The sequence below is a fragment of the Silurus aristotelis genome (genome assembly GCF_946808225.1).
Source record: "Silurus aristotelis genome assembly, chromosome: 19".
In the NCBI taxonomy this organism is placed as follows: Eukaryota; Metazoa; Chordata; class Actinopteri; order Siluriformes; family Siluridae; genus Silurus; species Silurus aristotelis.
Genome location: NC_139592.1, coordinates 15,950,359 through 15,977,860, shown reverse-complemented (window position 1 = coordinate 15,977,860; position 27,502 = coordinate 15,950,359). Strand labels below are relative to the sequence as shown.

Sequence of the window (27,502 nt, the reverse complement as noted above, 5' to 3'; positions counted from 1 at the left end):
TGAGAATATTTGAGCTGGAGGTAGCAGAGCTGAAGATGTTGAGCTGAGGATGAGGATGGACAGGATTAGAAACGTGTTTATTAGAGGGACAGCGCATGTAGGACATTTTGGAGACAAGGTGATGGAGGCGCGATTGAGATTGTTTAAATATGTGCAGAGGATGGACATGGGGAATATCGGTAGGAGAATGCTGAGGATGGAGCCACCAGGAAGGAGAAAAAGAGGAAGACCAAAGATGAGGTTTATGAATGTGGTGATGGAAGACATGCGGGTAGCTGGTTTGAAAGAGGCAGATGTAAAGGACAGAGGGGTATGGTGACGGATGATCCGCTGTGGCAATGCCTAATGGTAGATGTCTAAAGAAGAAGCAGAAGATTTCAACAGAGAAATAATATCAAACCAATTATAACAAATAAATATTATATATAAATTCATTTGTATTCGATTGAGTGAAAGTATTTGACCAAACAGTAACCAAACAGTGGTGGTCCAGTAGTTAAGGCTCTGGGTTACTGATCATAAGGTCAGGAGTTCAAGCCCTGGCACTGCCAAGCTGCCACTGTTGAGCCCTTGAGTAAGGCACTTAGCCCTATCTGCTCCAGGGGTGCCATACCATAGCTGACCCTGCACTCTGACCCCAGTTTCCAGACAAGCTGGCATATGTGAAAACCGGATGTTCCAAGATGGTGCCGGTGAGGTCGGCTGCCATCGCAAACTGCTCTGGCTATGCTTTGTCTTTTTGTTTACTCTATATTTTTATTTACATAGATACCGTTTTATTTATACAAGATGGTCATCATTAGATATAACAGAGTCACTCTTAAATCTATTGGTGTACAGTTTTTAAACCCAAACCCATGCTGGCTGAGCAATGAACAAAGAATGCGACCTGTACCAGCGTCCATGAGTGAAACGAGCTGGCATCAGAGAGCACACGCACACCGAGCTCCCTTACCTAGTATCCAGTTAGTCAACGGCCAGTCACTGGAAAACAAGCTCGACAACCTCAGGGCAAGGGTCAAGTTCCAGAGGGCCATTTGGGACTGCAAACTTCTTTGCTTCACCGAGACATGGCTGAACCCAGTGGTACCGGACCACGCAATCCAGCCGTACAAAGAAAGGCTGAAACAGGAAGCCCTGGTTCAGAGGGAGGTCACATGCTGAACTGACCAATCGGTGGCCGCTCTGCAGCAAGCTTTAGATGATGCAGACTGAGACATGTTCAGGCACAGCTCTGATGACGTCAACATGTTTACGGAAGTGGTTGTGGGATTCATTGGGAAACTAGCAGATGATACGGTGCAGAAAACCATCATCAGAACTTTTCCCAACTAGAAACCGTGAGCGGATAAAACCATCCGCGATGCTCTGAGATCCCGCTCCGCTGCCTACAACATGGGGAAATGGACGAGTACAAGGCTGCATCTTAGGACAAATTGCCACCGGCTTGCTCATCAGGGACAAACTTACACTTACAAAGAACTTCTGAATTTTTTATTACCACATTATCTGTGTAAAGCTGCTTTGAGACAATGTTCATTGTTTAAATTGAATTGAATTGAAGTCTGCGAGAGTGTGCACAGAGCGATACGGGAGGAAACTAGAGTCACAGTTCCAACATGGTGGCTCTAGGAGCCTGTGGCAGGGACTAAGAAACATCACAGACTATTGAACACCATCTTCTAGAATGGGGAATGCGGACGCTTCTTTGGCAGACAAGCTAAACATCTTTTAAGCTCACTTCAAGGCTGCAGCTAACCACGCTAGCGGCGCTAGTGGCACAAACAGCATACACACTGAGAGAGCCGGAGAGGTAAACACGTTCACCATCTCAGATAATATGAGGAGGGCATTCAAGATGAGTGAATACCAGGAATGCAGCAGGACCAGATGGAATCACAGGTCGGGTTCTAAAAGCCTGTGCTGACCAGCTAGCACTGGTGTTCACTAAGATAGAACTCTCACTCTAACTGGAACAGTCTGTTGTCCCCTCATGCTTCAAACAGTCCACCATTGTTCCTGTCCTGAAGAAACCCCAGCCTGCCTGCCTTAACGACTACCACCCTGTATCCCTGACCTCAGTAGTGATGAAGTGCTTTGAAAGACTGGTCAGAGACTTCATCACTGCATCACTACCAGACACACTGGATCCTCTACAGTTTGCATACCACCAGAACCGCTCTACTGAGGACGCCATTGCTCATCTTCTCCAGACTATGATGTGCCACCTGGACTGCAGAAAAGGGATTTATGTCAAAATGCTGTTTGTGATCTACAGTTCAGCGTTCAACACCATAATTCCCTCCATGCTCACATCTAAGTTGGAGGGACTGGGACTCAGCCTGCTGCTGTGTCAATGGATCTCTAACTTCTTGACAGACAGACCACAAGCCGTACGGGTGGGCAAACACACCTCATCCACCCTCACTCTCAGCACTGGAGCGCCCCAGGGTTGTGTTCTGAGCCCCCTGCTGTATTTACTGTACAAATATGACCACTTAAATATGTGTCCACTTCCAACTCCACCACCATCATCAAGTTTGCTGACAACACTGTTTGTGGTGGGCCTGATCTCCAACAACGACCTACCTACAGGAGACTAAAAACCTGGAGAGATGGTGCCAGGAGAACAATCTTCTCCTTAACATCAGCAAGACTAAGAAGTTGATAGTGGACTTCAGCACGAAGCAGGAGCGGTCATATGAACCGCTAAACAACAGGACCCCAGTGGAGAGAGTGGACAGTTTCCGGTACCTAGGTGTTCACATTACACAAGACCTGTCTTGGTCCTGTCAAATCAACACCCTGGTGCTGTACTATCTGAGACGTTTAAGGGACTTTAAACTACCCTCTCAGGTCCTAAACACTTTCTACACCTGCACAATTGAGAGTGTTCTGACGGGTAGCATCACTTCCTGGTTTGGGAACAGCACCATGCAGGACAGGCGAGCCCTCCAGAGGGTGGTGCGGTCAGCTGAAACGTACCATCCACACCAAGCTGCCTGACCTGCAGGACATCTACAGCACGTGGTGCCAGACCAGGGCCAGGAAGATTGTGAAGGACCTCAGCCATCCCAACAATGGGCTCTTTTCTTTGTTGCGTTCAGGGAAGTGCTTCCGCACCTTAAAAGCAAACACAGAGAGAATGAGGAGAAGCTTCCTCCCGTAGGCCATTTAAAGTTTAAACCAGGAAACACCCAGGATCTAGTACTGGACTTCTCTCTCTATCCTGACTTTTGGTTTTTGTATTTGTTGTTTTTTTGCAAAACATTTTTGCACTATGTCACTTTAACTCTGGACTGTCACTTTAACTCTGGACTTGCACATCACAGTGCCACTGTATACCACACCATACTGCACATGGACACTTTAAGGACAATCACTAAATCACTTTAATTTGTTCTGTCAATATGTACCATACGCATCTATGTATATACATTTATTTTCACATATATTGTCATATATTTTATATAGTTTATATTTTTTGTTAATATTTTTTCTTTATCTAGCCTTCCTTTTTTTGTTTTATTTTTATCCTTAATTACATTCTATAAATGCAAGAGCACAAAAAAGTAAGTACTGCTCATTGACCTTCTTGTAGTCCTTGGTGGCAGAGTCAGTTGTCTTATTTAGAGAATCCAGTTCTTTATTTGGGGAGTAGGTGGTTTGACTGAGTGTTTCCAAAGTGCTTTCCACTTCACTGGCATCACCCCTGGTAAAGGCAAAAACTTTTTGTGAATTTTTAGTAACAGCAAATAATACAAAATAATTGCAAGTACATGAATACTCTACATACCTTGATAATCTGTCTTGCTGCAAAATAAATTAAGAGACATAAGTTAGTCAGACTGTTTTATGTTACAGTAATTTCAACATAGAAAACCTTGTTATAAAACTTACAATATAAAAAATATGAATATTAATTGAGAATAAATTAATATTAGAAACTAAAATGACATCATTATTGTCAGAGATCCCCCTAACAAACTGCTATGTTCATTTCTGTTTTAAGGGGTCCTATTTTTTCAGTGGCAGGCGGTCATGCCTGCCACTGACCTGCTGGCCAAAACACAATCAGAAGCACTGACCTACATTTGCAACCTAAATTCTCAAATTTGTTTCATGAAATTGTATACATTTTTTCCAACGGTTTATTCTCTTAATTTCATAGTGTTTCTTTTGGCTGCACTGCTTCCAGTACATGTATGTAGACGTTTGATTTTTTGTCCAATCAGATTTCAGCCTCTATGTGCTGCCATGTCAATCTAATTCGCCCATGGCCTTCAAAGTCTGTACTGCTGGCTTTTTTACCACAGAGAATATTATCAATGGGTCTGTTTCTTTAACCAATCAGATTTCAAATTCGCTAGCTGGCCCCGAATCGTGCCAGCATTTTTTCACCCTCTGATTGGTTGGTCAGAGGGAAACTGTTGCAGCCAAGTTCCACTGGCAAAACATGTCTGTAGCACTCTGCACACATTAATACATCTGAGTTAGACTTTTTTCTGCCTACAGAGGAAGATAAATTGATTTGGTCTCGGACATACTTAAAAATACATTTTGAGAAGAGGTCGTCCAACCCCGAAGCTAGCTAGCTAGCTTGCCTCAGCTAAAGGGTTTGTTTGCCGCTTCCAGACCAGTGAATACGAGTGGTACCACTGGCACAGCCTCTGAGGGGCGGTGCAAATTGTAAGTATGCATCTTTGGTGAGTAGGTTGTATTTTATTTAAATTGCTTTATGTTTTTGTAATGTTATTAGACAAATATTGATTCTGAACTGCTCCAGATTATGTACGTGGCACAGTTGCGGTTGTGGTGTAGAGGTTTGGAGTTGTCTTAACTGATTTTCTTGCTTTGGTAAAATGTTATTCACCCTCCATATGTGAAATGCCTCTCTCTCTGTAATGCCACGCTGTAATGCCACGCTGTCAAATAACTATTTATTTGTATGATACAGCTGCAAATAAGTATTTGAACACCTGTCTATCAGCTAGAATTCTGCCCCTCAAAGACCTGATAGTCTGCCTTTAAAATGTCCACCTCCACTACATTTATTATCCTAAATTAGATGCACCTGTTTGAGGTCGTTAGCTGCATAAAGACACCTGTCCACCCCATACAATCAGTAAGAATCCAACTAATAACATGGCCAAGACCAAAGAGCTGTCCAAAGACACTAGAGACAAAATTGTACACCTCCACAAGGCTGGGAAGGGCTACGGGAAAATTGCCAAGCAGCTTGGTGAAAAAAGGTCCACTGTTGGAGCAATCATTAGAAAATGGAAGAAGCTAAACATGACTGTCAATCTCCCTCGGACTGGGGCTCCATGCAAGATCTCACCTCGTGGGGTCTCAATGATCCTAAGGAAGGTGAGAAATCAGCCCAGAACTACACGTGAGGAGCTGGTCAATGACCTGAAAAGAGCTGGGACCACCGTTGTCAAGGTTACTGTTGGTAATACACTAAGACGTCATGGTTTGAAATCATGCATGGCACGGAAGGTTCCCCTGCTTAAACCAGCACATGTCCAGGCACGTCTTAAGTTTGCCAATGACCATTTGGATGATCCAGAGGAGTCATGGGAGAAAGTCATGTGGTCAGATGAGACCAAAATAGAACTTTTGGATCATAATTCCACTAAACATGTTTGGAGGAAGAAGAATGATGAGTACCATCCCAAGAACACCATCCCTACTGTGAAGCATGGGGGTGGTAGGATCATGCTTTGGGGGTGTTTTTCTGCACATGGGACAGGGCGACTGCACTGTATTAAGGAGAGGATGACCGGGGCCATGCATTGCGAGATTTTGGGGAACAACCTTCTTCCCTCAGTTAGAGCATTAAAGATGGGTCGAGGCTGGGTCTTCCAACATGACAATGACCCGAAGCACACAGCCAGGATAACCAAGGAGTGGCTCTGTAAGAAGCATATCAAGGTTCTGGCGTGGCCTAGCCAGTCTCCAGACCTGAACCCAATAGAGAATCCAAAGGAGGGAGAAGATCTGTGTGGAGGAGTTGGCCAAAATCCCTCCTGCAGTGTTTGCAAACCTGGTGAAAAACTACAGGAAACGTTTGACCTCTGTAATTGCAAACAAATATTAACATTGACTTTCTCAGGTGTTCAAATACTTATTTGCAGCTGTATCATACAAATAAATAGTTAAAAAAATCATACATTGTGATTTCTGGATTTTTTTTTAGATTATGTCTTTCACAGTGGACATGCACCTACGATGACAATTTCAGACCCCTCCATGATTTCTAAGTGGGAGACCTTGCAAAATAGCAGGGTGTTCAAATACTTATTTTCCTCACTGTGTATATATATATATATATATATATATATATATATATATATATATATATATATATATATATATATATATTTATATATATATGTGTGTATATATATACAGTGGGTACGGAAAGTATTCAGACCCCCTTAAAATTTTCACTCTTTGTTATATTGCAGCCATTTGCTAAAATCATTTAGGTTCATTCTTCTTCCTCATGAATGTACACATAGCACCCCATACTGACAGAAAAACACAGAATTGTTGACATTGTTGCAGATTTATTAAAAAAGAAAAACTGAAATATCACATAGTCCTAAGTATTCAGACCCTTTGCTCAGTATTTAGTAAAAGCCCCCTTTTGATCTAATACAGCCAGGAGTCTTTTTGGGAAAGATGCAACAAGTCTTTCACACCTGGATTTGGGGATCCTCTGCCATTTCTCCTTGCAGGTCCTCTCCAGTTCTGTCAGGTTGGATGGTAAACGTTGGTGGACAGCCATTTTTAGGTCTCTCCAGAGATGCTCAATTAGGTTTAAGTCAGGGTTTTGGCTGGGCCATTCAAGAACAGTCACGGAGTTGTTGTGAAACCACTCCTTCGTTATTTTAGCTGTGTGCTTAGGGTAATTGTCTTGTTGGAAGGTAAACCTTCGGCCCAGTCTGAGGTCCAGAGCACTCTGGAGAAGGTTTTTGTCCAGGATATCCCTGTACTTGGCCGCATTCATCTTTCCCTCGATTGCAACCAGTCGTCCTGTCCCTGCAGCTGAAAAACACCCCCACAGCATGATGCTGCCACCACCATGCTTCACTGTTGGGACTGTATTGGACAGGTGATGAGCAGTGCCTAGTTTTCTCCACACATACCGCTTAGAATTAAGGCCAAAAAGTTCTATTTTGGTCTCATCAGACCAGAGAATCTTATTTCTCACCATCTTGGAGTCCTTCAGGTGTTTTTTAGCAAACTCCATGCGGGCTTTCATGTGTCTTACACTAAAGAGAGGCTTCCGTCGGGCCACTCTGCCATAAAGCCCGACTGGTGGAGGGCTGCAGTGATGGTTGACTTTCTACAACTTTCTTTCATCTCCTGACTGCATCTCTGGAGCTCAGCCACAGTGATCTTTGGGTTCTTCTTTACCTCTCTTACCAAGGCTCTTCTCCCCCGATAGCTCAGTTTGGCCGGACGGCCAGCTCTAGGAAGGGTTCTGGTCGTCCCAAACGTCTTCCATTTGAGGATTATGGAGGCCACTGTGCTCTTAGGAACCTTAAGTGCAGCAGAAATCTTTTTGTAACCTTGGCCGGATCTGTGCCTTGCCACAATTCTGTCTCTGAGCTCTTCAGGCAGTTCCTTTGACTTAATGATTCTCATTTGCTCTGACATGCATTGTGATCTGGAAGGTCTTATATAGACAGGTGTGTGGCTTTCCTAATCAAGTCCAATCAGTACAATCAAATACAGCTGGACTCAAATGAAGGTGTAGAACCATCTTAAGGATGATCAGAAGAAATGGAAAGCACCTGAGTTAAATATATGAGTGTCACAGCAAAGGGTCTGAATACTTAGGACCATGTGATATTTCAGTTTTTCTTTTTTAATAAATCTGCAACAATGTCAACAATTCTGTGTTTTTCTGTCAATATGGGGAGCTGTGTGTACATTCATGAGGAAGAAGAATGAACTTAAATGATTTTAGCAAATGGCTGCAATATAACAAAGAGTGAAAAATTTAAGGGGGTCTGAATACTTTCCGTACCCACTATATATATATATATATATATATATAGGTTATAAATGTCAACATGATCATGGACAAATATGGATGCTTTATGCAAACGTATGTTCATTATTGATGAAACCATACAGAGAATAAAGACAAAATATTCTTGTAAACGTGTTAAAGTTATTATGGTGTTTTCAATAATGTAAACCATCAGGACACCATACAGAACTTTTGCTATGTTCCCATATGTTTCCATATTTCATGGTGCTTGATTTAAGACTTGGCGCTTCAATAAAAAATGTTTAGTAATTTATTTTTTTTCTGGTGGAGATCTTTTTTTTATTATTATTTCTGAGTAAATAAATGATATCGTGAATAAATGTGTGGTTTTAATTTCACCTCTTTTATATTGATTTATTTATATTTGCCATGGAGCAGCAGCCTGGAAAGCTCTGCCAGACATGTCTCTGTGGGTCCTGCTCTGTGGGTTTTACTCAAATTTTATTACTATCATTTGCATATTGCATTTTGCACTTTGTTCAGCACCTAGGTTCTACCTGCTAGTTGTTAGGTGCTATATAACAGAGGTGGGAAGTAACGGAAAACAAATACTTCGTTACTGTACTTAAGTAGATTTTTCTGGTATCAGTACTTTACTCCACTATTTATTTTTCTGACAACTTTTTACTTTTACTCATTACATTTTTACACAAATATCTGTACTTTTTACTTCTTACATTTTCAAACCAGCCTCGTTACTTTTAGTATTATTTCTTCTCATTGAGCACTGTTTTCAGCCTATCATCCTATCATCGCCCTGCTTTTTCACCATATCACTGGTGTATTAATAATAATAATAATAATAATAATAATAATAATAATAATGTTTAATTTATGTAGCGCCTTTCCCAAGCTCAAGGACGCTTTACAAGGTACCATAGTTCAATATTTCAAGACAGATGAAATATAATGAACATACATAAACATATTCGTATTATTTGCTGGCTATCAGACATAGACTAAGGATAGCAGAGCTAACAATGAGCAAGGAATGGCTAATGTTCATTTAGAGGGAGTCACCAATGTTAAAATAACTAACAACAAGGACATTCCTGAACACCCATGGCCATATATGAGGGAGATGCTTGAAAATAATCGGCGTCAAAACGGTATTGAATTGTGTCAACCCAAAAAACACGAAGTGCTGGCTTTCAAGAATTTGCCGTCAAATTTGTGAAAGCACATACATGTATCTAACCTATCTTTCTTGTCATTAGCCATTTTTATGTTTTGAGTAATAATAGTGTTTGCTATGTCCGTAATGGTAGCATTTATATGAGTGCACATTTCGGGCATGTGTTTGCTTGATTCGTGAATGTTAGTTACCTTCACTAACTATACATTTGTAATGTTAGCTAGCTGTTATTTTTATTGGAGTATTAATTAACTTAATTCACCCATAATATATCACCCCCGGGTGCATAATGTTTACTTTTAAGGAACTGTAATTCTGTTATTTGAATTACTTTTCTATGTCCTATGTGTCTGTCTGTTTCTTAAATCTACTTGTCACTACTAGAGAAAGCACACCAATCACTTGGAGAGATATACCCAGCTCACTTCAACTGCTCTAAAAAGAAAATCATCAGATGAAGGCCCCTCATCAAAGCAAATGAAGTTGTGGGAATCCAAGAGGGTCTCATAGCACAGCATAGATGAAGCTATAAACTTTGTCATTCAGGGTCTACATTTACTAAGTGTCGTTGAACAGAAGGGTTTTAAATCCCTTTTGCATCTTTTACAGCCAAGTGTTGTAGTAATGTCTCGAGGTACAGCACACCGACAGAGCTTCATAGATGTCACCGCACACTGGATAGATCCAGAAACTCTACAGAGATGTTATGCTGCCCTAGCATGTAAACAACTAAAAGGCAGACATTCTTTTTCTGCACTTGCAGGTGCCATGTATGAAATTCACACCGAGTTTAACATCTGTGACAAGATTGTTCGCACTACAACTGACAACGGCTCCAATTTTCTAAAAGTATTTAGAATCTATGGTGAGCTTGAAGAAAATAATAATCCAGACACGGTGGAAGGGGCCAGGCAAAGTCATTTGGGAAAAAGAGAGAGTGGTGGTGATGATGATGATGATGACTATGGAGAGAAGGAAAACAATGAGGGTGTTGAGTTTGTTGAAGCTGGAGCAATTGTGAGCAAAAAGTGAGCAATTTTTTTTCATGCAGGAAAGGGCAAAATGATTTTACCTAACCATCTTGGCATTAAATATTCCATAGGTCTTGACTATATTAACTATACACCATTGACTATATTGACTATACACCAGTCAGCTAGAGACCTACCTTAACTGTCCGTCTGACACTTTGGAGGTACTAAAGTCTTTCTCTGCACTCTGGCACTTGCTATTGAGGCTTAACACTCTGCTTACAGCCTCAGCTGCCTGTGAGCGAATGGTCAGTACTGCAGGACTGATTTTTAAACCAAAAAAGACCTGTATGGACTCCAAGAACTTTGAAAATCAACTCCTTCTCAAGCTAAACAAAGACTTTTGTTAATAAGGTTATGGCTTAATGCCAAGTTTATAAAACTTGAGGCTAAAAAGAAGGCTCTCATTGTTTGTTGTGTATGCCTTGACTTAAAATTCCTTGTTTCAGTTTTTCCTTTCGTTAAGTTTTTTCCCCTACAATTTTGTTTATGTTTATATAAGGGATGCTGCCACATGCTATTTTGTTTTAATAATATGTTCATAATGTTCTTATATTCCGTAATATGTAACTTTTATCTGAAATCAGATTTTGCCAGAGTTCTATAGTTTCTATATGCTGTAAAACCGCTATAGAGGTAAAGTATAAATAAATAATTTTTCTTCTCAAAATGTTCCTGTTTCAATTTCAATAAAATGCACAGGTTAACTCACCTTAATTTTGTCATTTGTAAAACATCACAATAATTTTGAGTTTTCAAGGACAGAGCTGGAATCTCCCTACAGTTTGGGATATGGCCTTGCTGATACACTTGGTATACACTATATTTCCAAAAGTATTGGGTCACCTGACCTTTCCTGCTATATGTGGTTGTTTTCTGATCTCATCCCTACTATACACCTTTGGGATGACTGTGAATGCTGACTCCACCCTACCTCACCTACATCAGTAAGACCCTTGTGGCTGATGAACACAAATATCCATCAGCACGCTAGTGGAACCTATTCCCAGAATAGTGAAGGGAATCACATATTTTATATATATATATATATATATATATATATATATATATATATATATATATATATATATATATATATATATACACACACACAGACACATACACATACACATACACACACACACACAGTCATGGCCAAAATTGTTGGCACCCCTGAAATTTTTCCAGAAAATCAAGTATTTCTCACAGAAAAGTATTGCATTAACACATGTTTTGCTATACACATGTTTATTCCCTTTGTGTGTATTGGAACAAAACAACAAAAGGGAGGGAAAAAAGCTAATTTGACATAATGTCACTCAAAACTCCAAAAATGGGCTGGACAAAATTATTGGCACCCTTTCAAAATTGTGGATAAATAAGATTGTTTCAAGCATGTGATGCTCCTTTAAACTCACCTGGGGCAAGTAACAGGTGTGGGCAATATAAAAATCACACCTGAAAGCAGATAAAAAGGAGAGAAGTTCACTTAGTCTTTGCATTGTGTGTGCCACACTAAGCATGGACAACAGAAAGAGCAGAAGAGAACTGTGTGAGGACTTGAGAACCAAAATTGTGGAAAAAAAAATATCAACAATGTCAAGGTTACAAGTCCATCTCCAGAGATCTAGATTTGCCTTTGTCCACAGTGCGCAACATTATCAAGAAGTTTGCAACCAATGGCACTGTAGATAATCTCCCTGGGCATGGATGGAAGAGAAAAATTTATGAAAGGTTGCAACGCAGGATAGTCCGGATGGTGGATAAGCAGCCCCAAACAAGTTCCAAAGAAATTCAAGCTGTCCTGCAGGCTCAGGGAGCATCAGTGTCAGCGCGAACTCTCTGTTGACATTTAAATGAAATAAAACACTATGGCAGAAGACCCAGGAGGACCCCACTGCTGACACCGAGACATAAAAAACAAGACTACAGTTTGCCAAAATGTACTTGAGTAAGCCAAAATCCTTCTGGGAAAATGTCATGTGGACAGATGAGACCAAGATAGAGCTTTTTGTAAAGAACATCATTCTACTTTTTACTGAAAACGGAATGAGGCCTACAAAGAAAAGAACACAGTACCTACAGTCAAATATGGTTGAGGTTTAAAAATGTTTTGGGGTTGTTTTGCTGCCTCTGGCATTGGGTGCCTTGAGTGTGTGCAAGGTATCATGAAATCTGAGGATTACCAAAGGATTTTGGGGTGCAGTGTAGGGCCCTGTGTCAGAAAGCTGGGTTTGCGTCAGAGATCTTGGGTCTTCCAGCAGGACAATAACCCCAAACATACTTCAAAATGCACCCAAAAATGAATGGCAACAAAGCACTGGAGAGTTCTGGAGTGGCCAGCAATGAGTCCAGATCTAAATCCCATTGAACACCTGTGGAGAGATCTTGAAATTGCAAAGGAAGAGTGATCCAAAATTCCGGGTGAGAGGTGTAAGAAACTTATTGATGGTTATAGGAAGCGACTGATTTCAGCCAATAATTTTTTCCAGCCCATTTTTGGAGTTTTGTGTGACATTATGTCAAATTTTCTTTTTTCTCTCCCTTTTTTGTTTTGTTCCAATACACACAAAAAGAATAAACATGTGTATAGCAAAACCTGTGTTAATGCAATACCTTTCTGTGAGAAATACTTGATTTTCTGGAAATATTTCAGGGGTGCCAACAATTTGGGCCATAATAATATATATATGTATATATACTGTATGTATATATATACATGACGTCCAGTGACACTAAAACAGATAGAAGTAACGGCGACTTTTTACTTAAGTACATGTCAGAGCCCATACTTCTTTACTTCAACTTGAATAAAAAAGTGTAGTCAGTACTTCAACTTTTACTGGAGTCTTTTAAAAAATGAGTATCTGTACTTCTACTTGAGTAAAGGATGTGTGTACTTTTGCCACCTTTGCTATATAAATAAAGTTTGAATTGTATATACATATCTACTAGAATAATTTAAGAACTATTGTTTACAGTGTCATATTTTATGGCATTTAGGCATTTATTAACACCTATGAGTGGGGAAAATCAAAAAGTTTATGTTCATATGTAAATCAAGTCTACTTCAAGTTCACTTTAACAAAGTTGGAGTTCACACCAGCTGAAAAACCTTTTTGGAAATCCGTAGATAAGAGTGTATTAGATGAAAAAGCTTGCTTTTTGCTGTAGCCATTGGTTAACTTTGCTGCAGAGAAGTAACATATGTGCAGTTTTTAAATGATTCATGAATTAAAAACAGATCCAGATTCCCAAATAACTTATCATTTAAAATAATAATGTTAATGGCAAAAAGCTAAACTGTTACTGCCACGCTACTGCAGTAAAAAACAGCTAGCAAAGAAAAGGTTAAATGAAAAGTGACCTTGCGTACTCAAATGTTTTTTTTTTTTTTTTTTTTTTTTACAGAGAGAAACAACCCAGCACTAGTGAATTTGTTCAAAGGAGAAGCCCCTCATGTGCTCCTCAAACAAGGAGCCACTATAAGCTTTAAAATGTCTAAAGATAGTTAAACTTTTTTTAAGTACACTTTTATAAATAAATACCATGAATTGGGGTTTTATATAGATATAATAAACAAAACATTTAATTGCAAATGTATTTTTTATCCGATTAATCGGGTCGGTTCTTTTTGAAATAATATACAATGCTGCGACTGCTGTTTTTATTTTAAGGCTTTTACTTTTTATTTAGTATTTTTAAAGTCTTAATGGTGCTCACGCTGTTAACTCAGAATAAACCGGTCCATCTTCATATGGTGCTAATGTGAATCGGCAGAATAATGCTCCATTTATTTTAGCTTCTTACTTAGCAACTTACCAGTCTTGATTGGTGAACTAGTGCAGGGCATATTGTTGCTACATGTAGACAAAAGAAGAAATAATTGGGGAATGGGTCCTTTGGGCCCAGAGTACAAATTATCCCAGGGGGTCCAAAAACCCTAAAAGCGAGTGATGAAGACCCAGCTGAAAGCAAAATGCCGTTGAATTCTTATAAAACAAAACCCTGGCCATATTTAAGTGACTACTTTAACTTTAAGTGCAAAAAAGGCAACAGCTTTATTATGCAGTGTAAGCTGTGTTTGCCAAAGTTGACTGGACAGGCAGCTCATAAAAACTCATCTTAAACCCTGCTCAAGCATGTTGAGTGATAATACTTATATCTTTAGTTTACATAATTGTTGTACTGTTGTGTTGCAAACCTGTGAAACATTGCTAATGTTGGTTAGCACCAGGAAATTAACAGGGACTGTGGTTAAAATTGTCATGGCAAAATAATGTTAGTTCTATTAGTTAAACAATTCAAGTGTAATGAAATGAATGATGGGTTATATTTTAGAGTAGATCTGCTGATCTGCTGATCCCTGCTGTTAAAATAAAAATAAAAATAAATTTTACACTGAGAAAATTTTAAAATGAGCAAATTTTTACTTGTACTTAAGTAAACATTTTATTGAAATATGGGTTAGGAAATCATCATGGTCCCTGAAAGCTTTTTCTCTTCTTCTTATTCCATTGGCGTGATCCTCCAGCAGTGCCATCATGCAGCATGTTTTATAGCAATTAGAGTGATTATTAACACCTTGGCAAAATCACAAAATTAATTTGTTATCCTTCACTCGAGATAAAATTTGAAGATGAAAACTTAATGGGCGGACGTGTTTCTTAATGCCGGCTTGATATCCACACTATTATAGTTAGAACTGAAAATAAGGAAATAAAGAGTAACGATTATACAAGAGGTTAATGGCTTTATTTACAGACTTTGATATTTGATGATATATGCACAGTGTTTGAGGATAATATTTAGATATTTACACTGTGTTCTGCGGGTATCTAATGGTAGTGTATTTGATGCTATTCTGTATTTAATGCAGTCGGGCCATCTCCTGCTACACTCCCATAGTGGAGATAACGCTGATTATTGTTTAGAATGAATTTTGATTTATGATTTGATTTGGATTTTTAGAAGAAGATGTTTCTGAACTCAGTACAAGCGCAAATAACACTGCTGGATTTATTCTACAAAATAACATTGACCTAGCAATGATATGGTTTAAAATTAAATGTGTGTGAGGCATCAATACTTATGATAGTTCTTCTCACATTTACCTTCTACAATCTGACTTCAGTTCACAACCTCGCCATCTGTGTCGGCAACTCCTGTTGTCTCCAGAATGTGCGTACGCATGGCTCAGAGTTTACTTACAGGTGCGCACATTCTCATATCAAGTTTTCATAGATCACAACCTTTGTGTGGGAAGTGGGACACATTTACAGCCCTGTTGAATCATGGAAAATCATGGAATATTAGATCTTTTATCTCATGTAGCTCTCATACCCGAAGAGTGGTTTAAAAATACAGCAGCATCCTTCTATGAGGAAAAGAAGTAGTAAAAGGAAAATTAAATATTTCCCTCTTCAAATTCCAGCTGTGTCTAAAGCTATGTTGGATGAATGTAGGGCCAACATGTAGATAAAGTTCTTTAAAATCTATTGCATGAGAATAGATGTATGCATTATATGTGGTGCTTTCTTGCTATTGTAAGCAAACTTGTAAAATCTCAGAATTGAGGTAGGAAGCATAAAAGTTAATGGCTTTAGAAGTCGCAAGTGTGCAAGTCGCAACAGTTAATCCTCACCATAGAATTCAGGCAATATGCCTTCACAATAGAAAAGCTTGATATTTGAACCCCGCTTCACCTTATTCAAAACAACAAAGTTTGAGACCATAAATGGCCATAGCAGCAGATGGACTGTTCCCGACTATGTGCACCCTCATGCGGTATTCAATGATCTCATTGTTGGTGTTTTCTCTGGTCCTTTGACTAGAAAAAAAGAAGAAAGTCTTTATTGTTCCCTCTTTTTTCTTTAAAGATGTGAAACATCTGTTTGATATCACAACTTTACAGCCACAGCTTCTCTTCTAAAACACTGTTGAATCTTGACCAAAAAGAAGAACAACATTCAGAGAGATGTTTTGTTCTTTCATGTTGGAGTCAAAGACAGTTCTGAATTTTTCAAGCTCTATGAAACTCAGTTCAACTGTCTAGAAGTAGAAAGTGTGGTGATGAACAAAGAATGATGGAATTGGTGTTGCTTTTCTTGTTCTGTATTACCTGTGGTATTGATTTTTTTTTTGTACTATTTTCTCTCTGATACATACTACTCAAAAACTGTCATATAGCTAAAAGAGGTAGAAGATAAACTTACATTTAATAATGTAATACTTTTTGTGTATTGTACTTTGCTATATTTAAAAATAAATAAATAAAAAATTAAAGGAATAAATATTACCCCAGAAATTATTGCATTAACCTTTGTAGATCTTTCTGTACTTTTTCCCCCACCAGAGACCTGAATTCAGTTTTAATTTTGGTTTAAACTTTCACAGTGTTTCAGCTAATGAAATGAATCTTGGAACCTTTCTCTGACAAATTTTGAAACCACGAATTTCAGAAATTACTCTATGTCAGCGATTCACTGCAGGAAAAATCAATATACTTACTTATTGTTCTGTTTTTAAAAAGCCACTAAATTAAACTGCTGTAAAAATATATATGAATTTTTTTAATCTGTTAATCAACCTTTTTTTAATCCAAGAATTAAAAATTGCCACTTTCATAAGTGACCACAGAAATGGGTGATGAAAACAAACAAAATGACTTAATTTGTATAAGAAATTGATTGTAGACTGGATTTTTTTTTTCCCTTCTATAACAGTCTTGGATGTGTCAAAGATTAGTAACAAAACTGACTTTAATGCATTGTTAGGTTTTTTTTGCAGCATCTGCTTTAATTTTTGATTAAACTTTGATGTCACTTAATAAACTGGCAATTAAAACATTTAAATCCTCGATTTTTTTAAACATATTTATTAGCTTTGATCAGAATTGAGGTTAATTAACAGATTTAAGCAAAACAATATGAAAAAAACTAAATTGATATTTTTTCAGTAGGGGAAGTTCGTGGCTTTTTTTTAGTATTTTCAGCAATAAATTATAATAGTAATTTTGAACAGTCCACAGGGGTTAAAATCACAAAAAAGATATAGATGGACAAGTCAGACAGCAAGTAAATGTAAATGAATGTAAATCCCTGAACATTCTGCTGAGCAGTGTTGTGCTCGTTACTAAAAAATAGTAACTAGTTACAGTTACTCGTTACTTCATTTAAAAAGTAACCATTAATTAGTTCCCATTAATGCCCTTTTATGCGTTATGGTTTATACAAACACAAAACTGACTTAAACACAAAGTAATTTTTAAACACTTTTATTAAAGTCAGACCATCACAAACTGAATATATCACAAGGATTTCTGACATAAATAACAAAACAAGCTGAATAATATATTCACAATCAAAAACTAAAGTGCCTTCTGCATCATAAAAGCTGTTAATGTTGCGCTCTTAAAAATCTTCCTTTCACAGCTGAAGTATGAAAACTATCATCCATGTAGAACAGAACACTGGGTTAGCTTCTAGCTACTAGCTCCTCAGGCATGGAGGTCCTGGAGGAGCTTTAACAGATTGGAGTTGCTGTTTATCGCAGTAGATACGAGCTTCGAACCAGAAAGACACAGCTTACATTTGATTTAAAAGTTTTTGAGCATAATAAGCATATTTCCACTTTGAGAAACTTGTCTTGCTCTCACCTCGACTTGCCATTACTGCCGCACAGACCTGAATAAACGGAGACACGCCCACAGCGCGTCTTCTTCGTGTATACAGAGGGTAATCCACCAATCCTACAATGCGTCTACTTCGTGTTTACAGTGGTTTATCCACCAATCCTACAATGCGACGCTGCTGTAAGCAAGTTAGGCTGTAGTCTACACTTCAGCCCAAATTAATTCATTTATAAAAGTAACGGGTAACGCACCATACGGTAACGGTAACGAAGTTACTTTATTTTTTTTAAGTAACGCGTTACTGCCCAACAACTGCTGAGTATATACTCAAAGGAAATAAAGAGAAACCTGACCATATTTAAGGGAAGTTTAACAAAGGCAGTAGACATTTACTTAAGTAAAAGTACAAAAGTATTTGCCTTTGAATGTCCAAAGTACTATGATTTATTATGGTTATGAAGTTCTACTATAATTTTTGTCATAAGACTCTTTCCTATTCAACTCAGTTTATGTGAAAAGATTATGTTGCTTTCAACATACCAATCTATTGATAGAAGGTTATTAATGAGTTAAACACTGATTGATATCTATTTCAATTATCATGAGCCCAAAACCTGCTCTTTAACTACTTACAAAAAAAAATCACCCAAATAAGGCCACGGTGTTGTGGCAAGTTAAGTTTAGTCAGAAGTTTATTTCATCATTAATTATGCTTTAAATGTACTGCTTGCTGTTGAACTGATGATGAACTGTATGTTTGTGCAAAATAGATACAACCAAGCAGCAATAAAAACAAGTTCAAAACAGAGTGCGCGCGCTACCCTGATTGGTGACTTGCTGTGTGCTTGACCAGTTAAGTTTTTATCCACAATAAAGCAATGACTGATTTCACAAAATTTAGTTGTGTAAAAAGTTATATAAGATATTTGACTTTGAAATCTAGTAAAATTAAAGTAAGTCTGCCCAAATGGAAATGCTTCAAACTAGAGATACATGAAAAAGCTACTTAAGTACAGTAATTACTGTAATTACATTTACTTCCTTACTGTCCACCACTGAACAAAGGCAACAGGTTTATTACGCAGTGTAAGCTGTGTTTGCCCAGAGACCAAACTAGCAGCTTATAAAAACTTCACATCAAATTTGCAGTGCATGTAGAGGTCAGTTATATAATACCTGTACAGGTATAATATAACTGGCTACAGGAAGTTAAACATTTCTTTACAGGCTTTGCATGATATCTATCTATCTATCTATCTATCTATCTATCTATCTATCTATCTATCTATCTATCTATCTATCTATCTATCTATCTAGCTATCCTAATCTAATCTAAAGATTAGATTAGATTAGACAGGGTCATGGGCAGTCAAGGTTCATTGATGCACGTGGGACGCAAAGGCTGGCTTATGTGCGCCGATCCAACAGACGAGCTACTGTGGCTTAAATTGCTAAAGATGTTAATGCTGTTAATGTTTAACAGGTCAGGATTGTTTTGGCAGGAAAAGGGAACCAACACAATATTAGGCAGGTGGTGATAATGTTACGATGGTCAAAAACGTATGCCTGGTCAGTATAAATGATGCTATTTAAAACCTAAAAAACACACTTGAGTAAAAATATTTTTTAAGTTTGATCATTTTTCCCACTTTGATCTTTTTATTCAATATTTTAATATCATATAATTATTAGCATGATATTATAGAAATATCAGCATGAAAAAAAAAGCCTAGAAACCATGTTCCTTCCTTCAGTCATTTATTCACAATATGCACACATTCCTTGTGTGTGTGTGTGTGTCTGAGAAAGGGAGAGAGAAAGGGAGAGAGAGAGAGAGAGAGAGAGAGAGAGAGAGAGAGAGAGAGAGAGAGAGAGAGAGAGAGAGAGACCTCTCACATATTTTTATGTTTAGGTTTTATATTTCCTATATTTGTGATGGTTTATTTGAACCATCTTCATTGTCTGCAGTCAGACATTAAGTGAAAATAAATCCAAATTACCCTAAAAATTAAGATAGTTAACAGATTACTGGTTCAGAATTAGCCTGTAGAAAATAAGTATTCTCTAGATACAATTCTGACCAAACACCTAAAATCATGTATTATTCTGCACAATAGTGCCACTATTATGCTAATTGAGTTCAGGGACAACTACATAATGGCAAACTTATTTTCCATTAATTTCCATGCCAAACAACAAATCACTATCAGATAGTTAGGACATAAAACAAGGACAAATTAGCACTGTCACAAAATAAGAAAAGAACAAAAATGTGATACCTCGCAGTTGCTCTACAATGTAATAAGAATTCATAAGAATTGTTAACAATAAAATGCTTTGCAATGTGCAGTCACCATTCACTTTTATTAGCATATTTCTGTTACTTTATTTGTTTGTTTGCCTTTTTTTTTTTTGCAAAAACAAAACAAACCAGTTCTCTCAATTGCACAGCTGCAACTTTTGGAAGCTATTACTAAATAAATCTGTAAAAAAAATCTCTAGTAAAGGCTGAAAATAGGTAAATATAGACAGGTTGTTCTTACTCTGATGCTTTTGTTGGCGGAGGATGCCAGAGATGGCAAATCCAAAATGAATTTCCTGGTGCGAGAAAACTGGTCCTTGTTGCGCATGTAAGAAGACATCTCTTAAAAATTGTGACAATGATAATCAGTGAATTACATACAGAGACTAGACTAAAATGGCTATAACAGCTAAATGTGGTGGTGATGAGGAAGAGTTCAGTCAACAGAAAAAGAAACAAAAGAGAGTAACCTAGAGAGTAACCTAGTACACTGGAATTGTTGCCACTTTCTTGCCTGTGCCTGAACTGTCCAGCATTTAATGCTCCTTTCTTGTTACTGTGCATTATCTTCACTTCAATTTTCTTCTCTCTCTCTCTCTCTCTCTCTCTCTCTCTCTCTCTCTCTCTCCCTCCCTCCCTCCCTCCCTCCCTCATACATACACACATCTCTAAAAAAGGACTGGAAACTGTTAGCTCCACAAATTAGAAGGGTCCATACTTAACTTTGGCAGCATACTATAATATCAAGTCCAATGATAAACAACTACCAACAAACTGTCCTCTTTTGGTAACTCTTTACATGTTATGCAATCCATTCTTTTCTCCAGTCTGCTTTATTTTTATGCAAAAATTTGAAGCTTAGAAGTAAACATAGAAACATAGAAACACTAAATACTAAATTTTGCTATTATGATAACATTGAGAATTAGCAGATTTTATATATACAGCTAGATATATGAATCTGTGACAGTGTAGAGTCAATAGTATAATAAATAGAACCCTTTAGAGTAACCTATCTTTATGCTGTTCAGCTGTAGCTGAAGTGTAGTGGTTTCAAAATTAAGAAAATTCATCCAGAGACAGGGCATAAGTATAAGTCAGTCAGGTCTTAAAAAAAAGAGACAGGATCATTGGCACCACATAGGGAGAAAGAGAAGGAGAGTAAAATAAAGATAGATTATCCTAATAGTCCAAAAGGGAAAATGTATTGAGCACATTAAGAAAGGGAGGTGAAAAAAGGCATGGAAAGCCAAGACACCATCTGAAATGAATCAGTAATTAGAAAGCAATCCTGCCCTTTGTCAGTGCAAATTCATATCAGCTGGTCAGACCTACTACAACTAATGGCCTATATCAAGGTGACCCATTACTAAGTTGACACACAAGAAACAGCTCATGATGTGTAAAAGCAAAGAGCTTTCTGAAGACCTTTGTACCCTTATTGTTGTAAAACATACTGATTGAATTGGTTACAGAAGGTTTTCATCCAACAACCTCTGGATGTTCCAGTGAGCACTGTTGGGGCCATAATCCGGAAGTTAAAAAAACATAATTTTACCATAAACCGGCCATAACCAGGTGTTTCCTGCTAAATTTCTGACAGAGAAGTGAAAAGAATATCAGAAGAGGGGGAGGTCACATCCCTAAATCCCTCAAGTTAACAGTTATTAAGCCCCTCATAAAAAAACCTAATTTGGATCCAAACACACTATCAAATTACAGACCCATTTCAAATCTCCCATTTATGTCTTAGATTTTAGAAAAGATTGTCGCTGCCCAGTTATGTTAATACTTACAAGAGAACAATATCTTTGAAGAGTTTCAGTCAGGTTTTAGGCCCCATCATAGCACAGAAACTGCTCTAGTTAAAATCACTAATGACCTGTTTTAAGCTTCAGACCAAGGCTTCATCTCGCTGTTAGTTTTGCTAGATCTTAGTACTGCATTCGAAACAATAGATTATGATCTCCTTCTAGATCGCTTACAAAATTATATTGGCATTCAGGGACAGGCATTAGGCTGGTTTAAATCCTACCTGTCCGATCGTTACCATTTTTAGACTTAAATGGAGAGCTATGGTGTGACGTAGCTTCCTGTGTTTGACTTGTTTGCCGCGAGTTACGTGTTTGTATCTCTCTCGGCGTCTTTCAAACAAACTTTGCTATCTATCCATCCGTTTTTCCTCTTTTAATAATCCTTAATTGTTTTTGTCTTCCTGACTTGTGCCTGTAGTTAGTTAACTCGACTATAAATAGTGTTGTTTATATTTATTTTCTCTCACTCACATCTCTGTATAATAAATCTGTTCGTGATTATAAGCACTATGCCGGTTGTTTGTCTGCATTCGAGCACAGGTGAGGACTCGTTCGAGTTGCAAACGGTGGCGTTGGAGATGGAGGCATTGGAGAAACAGATTCGCGAGCTGCATGTAAAGCATGACCGGCTGCGAGAGCGGAAAGCGGTGCTGGAAACATCCCGGGCGGACGCACACTCATCCCAGGTAAACTCCCGGGTTGAACCTAACGCTCCCAGCACATCAACTCCGCGTGCTTCTATGCCCAGGCCCAGCGCACCTACAACTCCGGCACCGGTGCAACATGGACCCTGGATGCGGCCGCGGCGGAAGAGACAAGCCAAGCCCCGATCGAGGACGTCTCCACCTCCACCACCGGCCTTCGAGATCTCGACCGAGAACCGATTCGTCCCCCTCCGCGAGACGGAACGCGACACTGTTATTCTCGGAGATTCCATCGTCCGGCATGTCCGCGCTACCCGAGCTAAAGGTAAGGTGCACACTCGCTGTTTTCCTGGTGCTCGTGTTCTGGATGTCGCTGCGCAGGTACCCGCGATCCTAAACGAGAACTTCGGAGCGGTTGTTCTCCATGCCGGATCAAACGACACCAGGCTGCGGCAAACGGAGATCTTAAAGAGGGACTTCAGGATCCTGGTGGAGACGGTACGCAGCACATCACCCACAACGAGGATTATAGTGTCAGGACCTCTTCCCACTTACCAGCGAGGGGCTGAGAAGTTTAGTAGACTTTTAGCACTAAATGAATGGTTACAGTCATGGTGTCGAGAACATAAACTTCTCTTTGTTAATAACTGGAACTGTTTCTGGGAGCGTCCTAGGTTCTTCCGCCCTGATGGCCTGCACCCCAGCAGAGTTGGAGCAGCAGTGCTATCAGATAACATCTCTAGGATACTACACACCATCTGACTGGTAAGACATCAAGAAATCTTCAACTATAAGAACACGCATACTACAGACCAAATAGTTACAAGTTCACACACAGCCCAGTTTATAGAAACCATATCTATTCCTCGGGTAGTAAAACCAAGAATTACATACACAAGATCCAGAAATAATCTTATTGCAGTTAAAACTGAAAAATGCCAGATAAACAAACACAACAAAGTTCTAAAGTTCGGTCTTTTAAACATTAGATCACTTGCACCCAAAGCACTGATTGTAAATGAGATGATCACAGATAATAATCTCGATGCACTCTGTCTCACTGAGACCTGGATTAAACCAGGTGATTATATGGGTCTAAACGAGTCGACACCGTCAGGATATGTTTATAAGCATGAGCCCCGTCAGACTGGTCGTGGGGGGGGTGTAGGAACCATTTATAGTGCTTCTCTTAATGTTAGTCAGAGATTAGGATTCAGCTTTAAATCATTTGAAGTGCTCGTTCTTAAAATTGCACTTTCAGACATGCACAGAAAACTCGCTCTGGTCACCGTGTACAGACCCCCAGGACCCTACGCTGATTTTCTTCATGAGTTTGCTTGTTTTCTCTCAGACCTCTTGATCAGCTTTGATAAAGTGCTGCTTGTAGGAGATTTTAATATTCATGTAGATGATGAAAACGATGCCCTAGGATTATCATTTGTCGATTTACTAAACTCTTTTGGAGTTAAACAAAACGTCACCAGACCAACCCACCGTTTTAACCACACACTAGACTTAATAATATCCCACGGAGCAGACGTCACTGATATAGATATTTTACCCCAGAGTGATGACATCACAGACCATTATCTCCTACTGTACACACTACCGGTAGAGCAGAATAACCGTGTTTCACCACGGTATCGACTTGGTAGGACTATTATTCCAACCACTAAGGACAGATTCATAAATAACCTGCCTGATTTATCTCAGTTTCACATTAAACCCATAACTGCTGATCATCTTGATGAGATGGCGAACAACATAGACCTTATCCTCACTAGCACTTTAGACACTGTTGCCCCCATCCGGTTAAAAAAGGTTCGAGAACAAGCACCTGCACCTTGGTATAATAGTCATACGCATGCCCTAAAGAGAACAACACGTAATCTGGAGAGAAAATGGAGGAAAACTAAATTGGAGGTATTTAGAATTGCGTATAAAGACAGTATGCTTAGCTACAGACAGGCGCTAAAAGCTGCTAGAGCTAAACACCTGAGCAAACTCATAGAAAATAACAAAAACAATCCCAGGTTCCTTTTCAGTACAGTCGCTAAATTAACAACAAATCAGGGATCTGAAAAATGTGTTCCATCACAGTTTAGTAGTGAAGACTTTATGAATTTCTTCACTGAAAAAATAGATAACATTCGAAAAACAATTGTGGCAGTTCAACCTCTGACAGCATCTCCCGACACAATCGTACTTACAACCCCACAACTACACTGTTTTACATGTATAGGACAGGAAGAGCTGTATGATGCTATTATGAAAGCTAAATCAACAACATGTCAGTTAGATCCAATTCCCACTAAACTACTGAAGGAAGTGTTATATACAGCTGATGAGCCTCTTTTAAATATTATTAACTCCTCACTATCGTTAGGTCATGTCCCTAAATCCCTCAAGTTAGCAGTTATTAAGCCCCTCATTAAAAAACCTAATCTGGATCCAAGCACGCTATCGAATTACAGACCAATTTCAAATCTCCCATTTATGTCTAAGATTTTAGAAAAGATTGTCGCTGCCCAGCTATGTAACCACTTGCAGGAGAACAATATCTTTAAAGAGTTTCAGTCAGGTTTTAGGCCCCATCATAGCACAGAAACTGCTCTAGTTAAAATCACTAACGACCTGTTTTTAGCTTCAGACCAAGGCTACATCTCCCTATTAGTTTTACTAGATCTTAGTGCTGCGTTCGACACTATAGATCATGATCTTCTCCTCGATCGCTTACAGAATTACATCGGTATTCAGGGACAGGCATTAAGCTGGTTTAAATCCTACCTGTCCAATCGTTACCATTTCGTAGATTTAAATGGAGAGCTATCCAGGATAATGCTAGTAAATTATGGCGTGCCACAAGGGTCAGTTCTGGGACCCCTGCTTTTTACAATATACATGCTTCCATTAGGAAATATTATTAGAAGGCATGGAATTAGCTTCCATTGTTATGCTGATGATACCCAGCTATATATTTCATCCAAACCAGGCGATACAGCTCAATTAGCTCGCATAACTGAGTGTGTTGAAGAAATAAGAGATTGGATGACCCATAACTTTCTGCTATTAAATTCTGATAAAACGGAGATTTTGCTCATCGGCCCAAAAAATAGTACACAGAAGCTCCAGCATCTCAGCCTGCATTTAGACGGTTGTTCTGTAACTACTAGTTCAACGGTAAAAGACCTGGGAGTTATTTTAGACAGCAACTTATCTTTCAAAAATCACATCAATCAAGTTACAAAAACAGCCTTCTTTCACCTTAGAAATATTTCTAAGCTAAGAAATATGTTATCTATATCTGATGCAGAGAAGCTCGTCCATGCGTTTATGACCTCTAGAATAGACTACTGTAATGCATTACTAGGTGGATGTCCTGCATCATTAATAAACAAGCTTCAGTTAGTTCAGAATGCGGCAGCAAGAGTTCTTACTAGGTCAAGAAAATACGATCATATAACCCCAATCTTATCGTCCCTACATTGGCTTCCTATTAAGTTTCGAATAGACTACAAACTACTGCTACTCACTTATAAAGCACTAAATGGTTTGGCTCCCATGTATCTATCCAGTCTCTTAACACGCTACAATCCGTCACGCTCCCTGAGATCTCAAAACTCTGGGCTTCTAGTAGTTCCTAGAATAGCAAAGTCCACTAAAGGCGGTAGAGCATTTTCACATTTAGCTCCTAAACTCTGGAATAGTCTTCCTGACAGTGTTCGGGGCTCAGATACACTCTCCCAGTTTAAGTGTAGATTAAAAACATATCTTTTTAGCAAAGCCTACACATAACACACATCACACACATCACATCATAACCTTGTGCTCCAGAACATCTGATCACATGCACATTATCAACTTGTGCTGTTAATATCATGAACAGCAGCTACGCTAATTCCTCTCCACTGCTTCTCTTTCTCTCCCCATCCCGAGGCATCCTGAGGTTTGGCCAGCTCCAGTCACGTCCCACCTCGTGAAGATTATGGACCTATGGATGATCATGGAGAAGTAGATGCCGAGTGTTTAAAGGCCCTGGCATGGAGAAGCTGATGCTGGATCTATGATGATCACAAATTGTTCTGTATTGTTGAAAGATTTATGACCAAACTTTTGATGTCACCCATATGAGGATGGGTTCCCCTTTGAGTCTGGTTCCTCTCAAGGTTTCTTCCTCATATCATCTAAGGGAGTTTTTCCTTGCCACTGTCACCACGGCTTGCTCATCAGGGACAAACGCACACCATTCACCTTCACTGTTGTTTTCTGTAAAGCTGCTTTGAGACAATGTCTGTTGTGAAAAGCGCTATACAAATAAACTTGACTTGACTTAACTATCCGGGTTAATGCTAGTAAATTATGGCGTGCCACAAGGTTCAGTTCTAGGACCCCTGCTTTTCACAATATACATGGTTCCCTTAGAAAATATTATTAGAAGACATGGAATTAGCTTCCACTGTTATGCTGATGGTACCCAGCTATTTATCTCATCAAAACCAGGCGATACAGCTCAATTAGCTCGGATAACTGAGTGTGTTAAAGTATTAAGTGATTGGATGACTCATAACTTTCTACTATTTAATTCTGATAAGACAGATTTTGTGGCCCAAAAACCAGTATACAGAAGCTCCAGCATTTCAACCTGCATTTAGACGGATGTTCTGTAACTAGTAGTTCAATGGTAAAAGACCTGGGAGTTATTTTAGACAGCAACTTGTCTTTCAAAAATCATATCAATCAAGTTACAAAAACAGCCTTCTTTCACCTTAGAAATATTTCTATTATCTATATCTGATGCAGAGAAGCTCGTCCATGCGTTCATGACCTCCAGAATAGACTATTGTAATGCATTACTAGGTGGATGTCCTGCAT

At 38.7% G+C, this 27,502-nt stretch overlaps 2 protein-coding genes across 12 annotated transcripts in view; one reads left to right on the top strand and one right to left on the bottom strand.

Annotated features, from left to right (window-relative positions):
• The window catches only part of spo11 (SPO11 initiator of meiotic double stranded breaks), a 175,046-nt gene that overhangs the window by 42,038 nt on the left and 105,506 nt on the right, over positions 1–27,502 (bottom strand). For 10 of the 11 annotated variants that reach the window (XM_083521234.1, XM_083521232.1, XM_083521235.1 and 7 more), the window contains 2 exons: positions 3,797–3,813; positions 3,592–3,712 (listed from right to left, as the gene is read on the bottom strand). In XM_083521234.1, coding sequence (XP_083377360.1) covers positions 3,592–3,712; positions 3,797–3,813 — 138 coding nt within the window. Of the gene's footprint in view, positions 1–20; positions 3,124–3,591; positions 3,713–3,796; positions 3,814–27,502 lie in introns of those variants that run through there. The other variant, XM_083521229.1, reaches the window with a different exon arrangement.
• On the top strand, positions 22,742–23,387 carry LOC310715088 (uncharacterized protein). Its single transcript, XM_083521280.1, has 2 exons — positions 22,742–23,128; positions 23,305–23,387. Exons 1-2 carry the CDS (start codon positions 22,781–22,783, stop codon positions 23,317–23,319), a joined length of 363 nt encoding a protein of 120 aa, XP_083377406.1. The 5' UTR covers positions 22,742–22,780; the 3' UTR covers positions 23,320–23,387.